Genomic DNA, 10,429 nt, shown 5'->3' on the forward strand with positions numbered 1-10,429 from the left:
GCTGTAAGAAATGTTAGCCAGGTGCTGACTAGAAAACAGTAGAGAATTCATTGTTGTTGTTACTATGCCAGTCATAATGTCATGACATGATTCACTTATAATAACATGGTTTCTTACAGTAGGTTATGCCCTACTAAACTGATAAATACTGTGAATTTACAAAATATTTAAAAAAATTAAACCCCTTTATATATCGATAATTTTAGTTACTGTATACCGATCATTTTTCACCTTTTTTGCCCCCTTTAATGAGGGCAAATATATCAACACAGAAAACATCTGTGAACAACATGCTACAAATAGTGATTAAATGTGAAGGGCAAATTTGATATTGGGCGAAAATGGATTTAAAACATTGAAGGGCGTCGACTTTGACTGGGTAAAATATCCTGGTACAGTGTATCAGTATATGGGATTTGCATTCAATCCTTTTGTCCATCATTCAGTGTACGAGTCATTTAGTCGAGGGCAAATCACACCTACTCTGTCGCCTACAACTGCCATATTCTGTATATGAACCCCTCTTGGCAAGATGTTGTCGAAATTAGTCCTTGTGTGATACTGCTTACAGAGTTATGGGCCTTTGTTCACTTTGTCTGGGCACACCTCATATCTCGCTTACAATTGCCAAATTCCGTTTACGAATACCTCTTGGAGTGTTGCACACTGAAATCAGGCCTTGTGTCCCCAACCCCCTGTAAACAGACCTGTAAACCTTGGTTCATTTTAGTTTAGATACGAGGACCAAGATTGTCCAGATTAACTCGGATCTCTGAAAAATCTGCTAACTGCTACTGTCTCTGGGAAGTGTCATTGCTGCTATTATCTTTGTATCATGTGAGTATTCTAAGATATCTCTTTAATTCAGATAATTATCATTAAGATTATGTTCATTACACAAATAGTAAGATAGCCAGATTTTTGTGGCTTAGTGCATCCTATTTGTCATTTAAAGTAAGCGGCGGCAGTAAGGGTATACAAACACTAGTCAGTTTTGCTTTATCTTTATTTTTTAGTTTAATATATTCAGTCAATGAATTTCTTGCTTTAAATATTTGGTTGACAATTAAATGACAACTGAGGAGATAGTATTATTGATTAAAGAGGGCTTTCTGTCTTTTTACTAAAGAGGGCTTTCTGTCTTTTTATTAAAGAGGGCTTTCGGTCTTTGTATAAACTGTATTATGGTAAAATAAATTGAAAAATTGTTTTAAAATTATGATGTCTAACTGCTTATCTGAAACCTCCAGCTCATAATTATCTCCTTAAATTATCTCTGGTATCCTTCTCAGCAAGCTCTTACAGTTACAAATTTCAACACGTATCCGTCTCAGCAAGCTCTTACAGTTACAAATTTCAACACGTATCCGTCTCAGCAAGCTCTTACGGTTACAAATTTCAATACGTATCCGTCTCAGCAAGCTCTTACAGTTACAAATTTCAACACTTATATATAAGTGTATAACATGTATCCTAAGTATAACATGTATCCTAAGTATAACATGTATCCTAAGTATGATGCAAGGTTTCAAACTTTTCATAAAACATTGGTTGACCATTTCATGTATTCACAATAAAGGTAAGAAAGAGAGTCCAGAGTTTGTTTTGTTTTAAGGACACATACTCTATATATATGTTATAATGCATTTCCTCTCTGAAAGGGTTCCATAGGCATCTTGGTCCTTTTAACCTGGTAATCAATTGTTATGGAAAGGAAGAATGTGTGCATTCGTCCGTCAACTTTTCGCTTTAAAATGCTACTAGTCCTTAACGGCACAGTGGATTTGACAAAATTTTGTCTGGAGTATCGTTGGCCAAAGGGTTCTAAATTCTGTATAAACGAAGAGTATGGCCCCCCAGGGGGCAGAGGGGCGGGACTAAATAGGGGGAAAACCGGTAAATCTTCAAAAATCTTCTTTTTTTTCAACCAATAGAGGGATTTTGACCAAATTTATTCTAGAGCATCTTTGGACAAAGGGGCATCAAATTTGTATAACGGGATGTGTGACCCCTCTGGGGGCAGAGGGAACCTTTTGTACAAATCAAGGGACTTAAATCAAATATGGTCTGGAGCATCCTTCGGGTAAGAGGACTCATTTTTGGGTCCCCAACTGAGGTTAGGTCCCCCTTTGGGGCTGAGGGTTGGGGCCCAATAGGGGAAATAGAGGTAAATCTTTTATAAGCTTTCTCCTTCTGTGTGAATACAGGGATTATCACCAATTCGTTATAGATCATCTGTAGGCAAAGGAGACTTGATTTTGCATAAATGGAGGTTGTGGTCCCCATTTTGGCAGAGAGATGGGGCCCATTATTGTAAATTAAGGAAACCATTTTCAAAATCGTTCTCCATTACTAATTGAGGGATTTTAACCAATTTTGGTCAAGAGAACCAGCAGGCAAATACAACTAAATTTTGTATAAATGGAGGGTGAGCCCGAAAGAGGTTGGGGCCTAATAGGGGAGATAGAGCTTAATATTTGAAATTTCTCCTTCCAAAGAAGAAGGGATTTTATCCTCACCCTATAACCAAATATACAATTGCTAGGCATGAAGAGAAGAAATTATTCATGCTTCCAGGATTGGCCGGAGGTCCAGACCAACTCCTGGAGACTGCCTCCTTGGGTAAAAGATTGTAAACAGTTGAGATCCCCATGCCATAACCATTTACAAAGATGCTAGACATAAAGAATACACTCATGTTCTTGGTGTCTTACTGACTCAACAGGTTTGCATGAAGTCCTTCTCGTAATTTGTATTTCTTGTACTCCTTTGATAAACTGGTATGGAACATACTCGGCAGTTTTTGCTGAACAGTTAATTATGGCGCGGCATCCGTCGTCCGTCAACTTTTCCTAAAAATCGCTACTTGTCATAAACGACTGAGCAGATTTTGACCAAATTTGATCAGAAGCATCTTAAGGTGAAGGGGAACCATTTTGTATAAACCGGGGGTCTGGCCCCTGCGGGGCGGGGCCCAATAGGGGAAATAAAGCAAATTCATTAAAATCCTTCTTCTTCTGTAGGAATGAAAGGATTTGTTCCATATTTGGTTTGAAGCATCCTTGGGGGAAGGGGAACCAATTTTGTATAAACCGGGGGTCTGGCCCCAGAGGGGCCTGAGGGGCAGGTCCAAATAAGGAACACATAGTAAATCCTTTAAAATTCTTCTTCTTCTTCTGTAGGAATGAAAGGATTTGTTCCATATTTAGTCTGAAGCATCCTTAGGTAAAGGGGAACCAATTTTGTATAAACCAGGGGTCTGGCCACTAAGGGGCCTGAGGGGCGGCGCCAAATAGGGGAAATATAGCAAATTCTTTAAAATCTTTCTTCTTCTGTAGGAATGAAAGGATTTGTTCCATATTTGGTCTGAAGCATCCTTGGGTGAAGGGGACCCAATTTTGTACAAACCGTGGGTCTAGCCCCCCAGGGACCTGAGGGGCGGGGCCAAAAGAGGGCAATTGGGCTTTTGGGCGATATTGATTTAAGCAACTTCTTCTCTGTAGTCATGGTATTAGAATAGACCCTGGGGTCTGACCGAACCCCTAGGGACCTAGTTTCTTAGTCACAGCTTGGAAACAGTTGAGATCCCCACCCTATAACAATGCATATATACAATTGCTGAGTACATAAATGTATAAAGAGATGAATGCACATATTTTTCCAGGATACCCTTGGGGTTTGCCCCATCTTTGGAGACTTAACCCCTGGGTGATGACTTCGAAATGTTTAAGATCCCCACCCCAAAACTATATATACAATTGTTGGGCATGAAGAGACGAATGCATTCATGATATTAGAATTGATCCTGGGGTCTGGCCATAACCCTAGGGATCTAGTTTCCGGGTCACAGCTTGGAAACAGTTAAGATCCCCACCCCATAACCATACATTAAATTGCTGGGCATGAAAAATCTAATACAGACATACTACAAGAATTGGCCTTGTGGTCTGGCATATTCCTTTGGATCTCTTTTGGAGAATATTTTGCTATGATTGCTTAGATATCCAGGAGAGCGATACAGGCCCTCTGGGCCTCTTCTTAAATATTATTTCTTTTTAAATGGATACGAAATATTGATAAATCGATTTTTTAAATATTCAAAAAATTGGAACTATTTTTCACTATGTGACACGCGTACGCTGTTTTGATGGTGTTCTACCATATCGCTGTCAGGAGTGGTCTCCCCTGTGACCTCATCGGCAATATGGCTGCTTCCATCAAGCAAGAAATGCCACCGAAAGGTGGCTATGGGCCAATTGATTGGAAACAGAGAATACCAAGAGCATTGTCAGGTAATCTTTCAAAAGAAATTATGTCTTTCGTTAATACCAGAGATCGATATCTATCAAAAAGGTACTGAAAGTACCCATACGTTTTCACCTTGGTCAGTCGCTATTGACATTCTCAACACCTTGCACTAACTTGTCCTTGACTTAGTTGCAGTCATATTTTAGATTTACACTCAATGATAGTAGAGCCTGTCAAATGTTGTTGCAAGGGATATGTAATATTTTTCTCGTGTGTAGGCCTATAACATGGGGCTAGAATGATGCTTGCCAAGGTTCTCTAACTTAATTTTTCACCAGGGAGAAGGCTAAAATATGTACATAGTTTCTTCAGGTTTCATTAAGTTATAATTGGGAGGCTGGGGGTCAAGAAGGCTATTGGAGGGTCCACTTTCGGTCCTTCGATCAAATAAGCATTGCTGATCGCATACCACATGTCTTGCCGAATACAGGCTGTTTCCCTACCCAAAATGACCAAAAATTGAGGAATATATTCCCAATTTCAAAACAAATAATGCTATGTTTTCCTAATTCATAAAAGAGCAGGCTGTTGTAAGATTTAGGTAAAGAAAACACTGTCAGTGTTAGGTAACAAGAGTAAACACTGACGGCTGTTCTGTCAATTTGGTATGTAAACATGTAAAAATTTGAAATAGTCTTTCCCACCTACTATATTACTGCCATGTTTGTAATAGGAGTCTCACCCTCCTTCAATGGAGGACCCTTAATATATTATTGAGGTGATAAGGCAGACCTCCCTGACACCCCACCCAACCACCACTACCGATCTGATCCTCTGACCCATCATCACCATGGTAAGAGTAACAGGAGGCCAACTTTTCAGTGATGGAGGAAGCCTTAATACACAGAGAGAACCATCTTGTCACTAATAATAATTATGTAGCGGAACTGGACTGAGTCGATCGTCAGTGACCAGGTAGCTCAATTGGTAGAGCATCCATGAAGAGTTTGGAAGGTCCCAGGTTCGAACCCCTGTCCTGCCGTGCATTTTTCCTCTCCTGTACGTTAAAGTGGTGCCTGTGACCAACCCTTGTTTCAAGCATTTAGTGTACACTTGGCAAGGGGATAACCAAACCTTGGTTGTAACTAGTTGGGTCTTCGGGGGCGAAGACTTAGAAAAAGGAGGGAGGAATGTAGCGGAACTGGACTGGGTCGATCGTCGGCGACCAGGTACCTCAATTGGTAGAGCATCCGTCTAGAGTTTGAAGGTCCCGGGTTCGAACCCTGGTCTGGCCGACCTGTGCATTTTTCCACTCCTGTTACAATAATAATATCTATCTAAAGTTGTGTACAATTGTCAACAACAAAGATAAGCTCTGTAGAGCTTTTATGCCGCTAATGGAATAAATGATGTTTTCGTGATAGAGGGAAAACCACTGTGCCATTGGACGGATAACAACTAACCCTATCAGACATCACTCTCTTTTTTCTGCCACCGCTGGGGAGTGAACCAAAATTCTTGGGAGAGCGAGTGGTCTGAAGCAAGCTCACGCCTGATTGCACATAGTACAATGACTGTGCCTTAGCGATCACAGCTACCGAAGCACTGGAGAGATATAACAGGAAACCCTAAAACATATTAGTGGGACAAGCAAGTGGGGCACTAACCTCACACCAACATCGGTCTACATATAGGGGGGCGCTAACCTCACACCAACATCGGCCTTCATAGTATACTGGTGGTCATGCATTAATGAATGACCGCTCTAGATAGTCCTGAGCAGTGTGCCACTGGGACAACCCCAATTTTTAGCTCACCTGCCCGAACGTCAACTTTTTACTTTAAACAACTACTTCTCAATAACCAAAAGGCCCAGGGACGAGCAGGGTACTGATATTGGGCCTGTAGCATGCTGGGATGAAGGGCTACAAAGTTTGTTCAAATAAATGACCTTGAAACTTTCAAGGTCACAGGGGTCAGATGTCTTAAAATCTTCAAACAACTTCTTCTCAATAACCGAAAGGTCCAGGGTACTGATATAAGGCCTGTAGCATTCTGGGATGAAGGGCTTCCAAGTTTGTTCAAATGAATGACCGTGACCCACTTTCAAGGTCACTGGGGTCAGATGTCTTAAAATCTTCAAACAACTTCTTCTCAATAACCGAAAGGCCCAGGGTACTGATATTAGGCCTGTACCATGATGGGATGAAGGGCTACCAAGTTTGTTCAAATGAATGACCATGACCCACTTTCAAGGTCACTGGGGTCAGATGTCGTAAAATCTTCAAACGACTTCTTCTCAATAACCAAAAGGCCCAGGGTACTGATATTGGGCCTGTAGCATGCTGGGATGAAGGCCTTCCAAGTTTGTTAAAATGAATGACCTTGACCAATTTTCAAGGTCACAGGGGTCAAATGTTTTAAAATCTTAAAACAACTTCTCAATAACCAAAAGGCCCAGGGTTCTGAAATTAGGCCTGTAGCATGCTGGGATGAAGGCCTACCAAGTTTGTTCAAATGAATGACCTTGATCCACTTTCAACCTGATGTCCTTGTTCGATATTCAAGGTCACAGGCATCATATGTTTAAATCTTTTAATAGGTTCTTATGAATCAAACACTGATATTCTGCCTGTAGCTGTATTTTAGTCCACTTTTAAGATTACAAGTATGAGATTAATACCAGGTGAGCGATGCAGGCCCATTGGGCCTCTTGGTTTTTTTTCATTTTGCTGTACAAATAGTGACATAAACATAATTTTATTTAAGTACTGTATTGTTGCTTTGTTTTTAGCTCACCTGCCCAAAGGGCAAGTGAGCTTATGCCATGGTGCGGCGCCTGGCGTCCGTCATCCGTCAACTTTTCCTAAAAATCGCTTCTTGTCATAAACGACTGACCAGATTTTGACCAAATTTGGTCAGAAGCATCTTTAGGTGAAACCAAATTTTGTATAAACCGTGGGTCTGGCCCCCGAGGGTCCAGAGGGTCGGGGCCCAATAGGGGAAATATAGCAAATTCTTTAAAATCCTTCTCCTTCTGTAGGAATGAAAGGATTTGTTCCATATTTGGTCTGAAGCATCCTTGGGTAAAGGGGAACCAATTTTGTATAAACCGTGGGTCTGGCCACCCTGGGGGCTGAGGGGCGAAGCCCAATAGGGGAAATAAAGCAAATTTTTAAAATCCTTCTTCTGTAAGAATGAAAGGATTTGTTCCATATTTGGTCTGAAGCATCCAATTTTGTATAAACCAGGGGTCTGGCCCCTGAGGGGCCTGAGGGGTGGGGCCAAAAGGGGGCAATTTGGCTATATTGCTACAAACGACTTCTTCTGTAGAACTCTGCACTGGATATCAACCATATTTGACTGGAAGCATCCCTAGGTGGTGGGGATACAAAATTGTACAAATGGTTGGGATGACCCCCCAGGGGGCTGAGGGGTTGGGCGAAAGGGGGGCAATTTGGCTATATTGCTATAAACAACTTTTTCTGTAGAATTATGCCCTGGATATCGATCATATGTGGTCAGAAGCATTCATGGGAGGCAGGGATTCAAAATTGTACAAATGGTGGGGCCGACCAGGGGTTGAGCCAAAGAAAGTTTATTTCTTGGAGTATAAAGAGAAGCATGCACATTTGCTTCCAGGATGGCCTATGGTCTGGCCCCACCCTTAGAGACATAGTCCCTGGGTTATAACTTTGAAACGGTTGAGATCCCCACCCCAGAACTATATACAAATGCTTGGCATATAGTGGTATTCAGGTGAGTGATACAGGCCCTCTAGGCCTCTTGTTTATTTAATTCAATGGGTTTAAGTTTTTGCAGGGTTATCAATATTGTTTGGATTTTTGCAGGGGGGGGGGGGNATGGCCATGAAAATTAGAGATCTCAAAAACAAAGAATTTTACACTTACAATATATACCTGTAATGAAGTCCAGCAAAAACATCAAGAAGATTATGCTACCATGAAATAGAAAAGTTTACATATGGTGCATGACTGGTCAAATATTTTTGTGTGTGTTATAGGTACTCGCATCTTGCTAGGTGCTACTGCATTCTGGGGTTTATGTGTGGCGAAGAAGCTTTACTTCAACGAGATATATTTGTAAGTACAAGTCTTCGAAAATTATTCATAAACAGTGATATCTGTCTAACACAAAGTCAGAAAACTCCAGTTGGTAAAAAATGTACTTTCACATTTTAGAGAAGAGAATATGACTTTGGTTCATGAATCTGACTAAATGTTTTTATTATGAAATTTTGTATGTGTCCCAGCTGGTATCATCTGAAAATTTGTAGGTGACCCAGCCGGTATCATCTGAAAATTTGTTGGTGTCCCAGCCGGTATCATCTGAAAATTTTTAGGTGTCCCAGCCGGTATCATCTGAAAATTTGTAGGGGACCCAGCCGGTATCATCTGAAAATTTTTAGGTGTCCCAGCCGGTATCATCTGAAAATTTTTAGGTGTCCCAGCCGGTATCATCTGAAAATTTGTATGTGTCCAAGCTGGTATCATCTGAAATTTTGTATGTGTACCAGCTGGTATCATCTGAAAATTTGCATGTGTCCCAGCTGGTATCATCTGAAAATTTGTAGGTGCCCCAGCCGGTATCATCTGAAATTTTGTAGGTGCCCCAGCCGGTATCATCTGAAATTTTGTAGGTGCCCCAGCCGGTATCATCTGAAATTTTGTAGGTGTCCCAGCCGGTATCATCTGAAAATTTTTAGGTGTCCCAGCCGGTATCATCTGAAAATTTTTAGGTGTCCCAGCCGGTATCATCTGAAAATTTTTAGGTGTCCCAGCCGGTATCATCTGAAAATTTTTAGGTGTCCCAGCCGGTATCATCTGAAAATTTGTATGTGACCCAGCTGGTATCATCTGAAATTTTGTAGGTGTCCCAGCCGGTATCATCTGAAAATTTTTAGGTGTCCCAGCCGGTATCATCTGAAAATTTGTATGTGTGCGAGCTGGTATCATCTGAAAATTTGTATGTGACCCAGCTGGTATCATCTGAAATTTTGTATGTGTACCAGCTGGTATCATCTGAAAATTTGTCGGTGTCCCAGCCGGTATCATCTGAAAATTTTTAGGTGTCCCAGCCGGTATCATCTGAAAATTTGTTGGTGTCCCAGCCGGTATCATCTGAAAATTTGTAGGGGACCCAGCCGGTATCATCTGAAAATTTTTAGGTGTCCCAGCCGGTATCATCTGAAAATTTTTAGGTGTCCCAGCCGGTATCATCTGAAAATTTTTAGGTGTCCCAGCCGGTATCATCTGAAAATTTGTAGGGGACCCAGCCGGTATCATCTGAAAATTTTTAGGTGTCCCAGCCGGTATCATCTGAAAATTTTTAGGTGTCCCAGCCGGTATCATCTGAAAATTTGTATGTGACCCAGCTGGTATCATCTGAAATTTTGTAGGTGTCCCAGCCGGTATCATCTGAAAATTTGTAGGTGCCCCAGCCGGTATCATCTGAAAATTTGTATGTGTCCCAGCTGGTATCATCTGAAAATTTGCATGTCATAATATCAGTACACTACAGCAAATTTTTTCAAGAGTTTTAGTCCTGTCCTTGTCAGATTTTTCCTTTAGGCATACATGTGTCAATTTTTACAAGAATTACATTAACTCCTCTTATTTATTGTGGGCGTATATGGCTCTGCTTATAGTGCAATTGTTTAGTGTTACAGGGTACATAATTTACAGAATCGATGTTCACTATTACCCTAACCTTATAGTAAGTTGATTGTAATTGAACAGATCTGAGAACAGAGAGATGTCGGACTCTAGGACGGCCATGTGGCCCTTTCTCCTTGCAGAAGAACAGAGGCTGTAAGTACACCACCACATTGTGTTTTATATAGAACTGTAATAGTTTTATACCATAATGCTTTAAAAGCTTATCATTTATACCAAGAGAAATTATAATTGAAGGAAAAATTGGGTTTTAATGTAGGGCATGCATTTCAAATATATTTTTAAAACCGGGGATATAGAAACAATGATCAAAATAACATGGTAGGGGTAGGTAGTGGAGTGTATCTGAATATATAATACGGTACAGTATAACATGATAGGGGTAGGTAGTGGAGTGTATATGAATGTATAACATGATAGGGGTAGGTAGTGGAGTGTATATGAAGGTATAACATGATAGGGGTAGGTAGTGGAGTGTATATGAA

At 40.8% G+C, this 10,429-nt stretch overlaps 1 protein-coding gene across 1 annotated transcript in view; it reads left to right on the forward strand.

Annotated features, from left to right (window-relative positions):
• Positions 1–4,161: 4,161 nt before the first annotated feature.
• LOC110453098 (NADH dehydrogenase [ubiquinone] 1 alpha subcomplex subunit 13-like) overlaps positions 4,162–10,429 on the forward strand; it is an 11,360-nt gene continuing 5,092 nt past the window's right edge. Inside the window, exons 1-3 of the mRNA XM_021501935.1 lie at positions 4,162–4,292; positions 8,273–8,351; positions 10,008–10,079. Coding sequence (XP_021357610.1) covers positions 4,205–4,292; positions 8,273–8,351; positions 10,008–10,079 — 239 coding nt within the window. The 5' untranslated portion in view covers positions 4,162–4,204. The remainder of the gene's footprint in view (positions 4,293–8,272; positions 8,352–10,007; positions 10,080–10,429) is intronic.

This window comes from Mizuhopecten yessoensis, unplaced genomic scaffold (assembly GCF_002113885.1).
Source record: "Mizuhopecten yessoensis strain PY_sf001 unplaced genomic scaffold, ASM211388v2 scaffold7087, whole genome shotgun sequence".
Taxonomy (NCBI): Eukaryota; Metazoa; Mollusca; class Bivalvia; order Pectinida; family Pectinidae; genus Mizuhopecten; species Mizuhopecten yessoensis.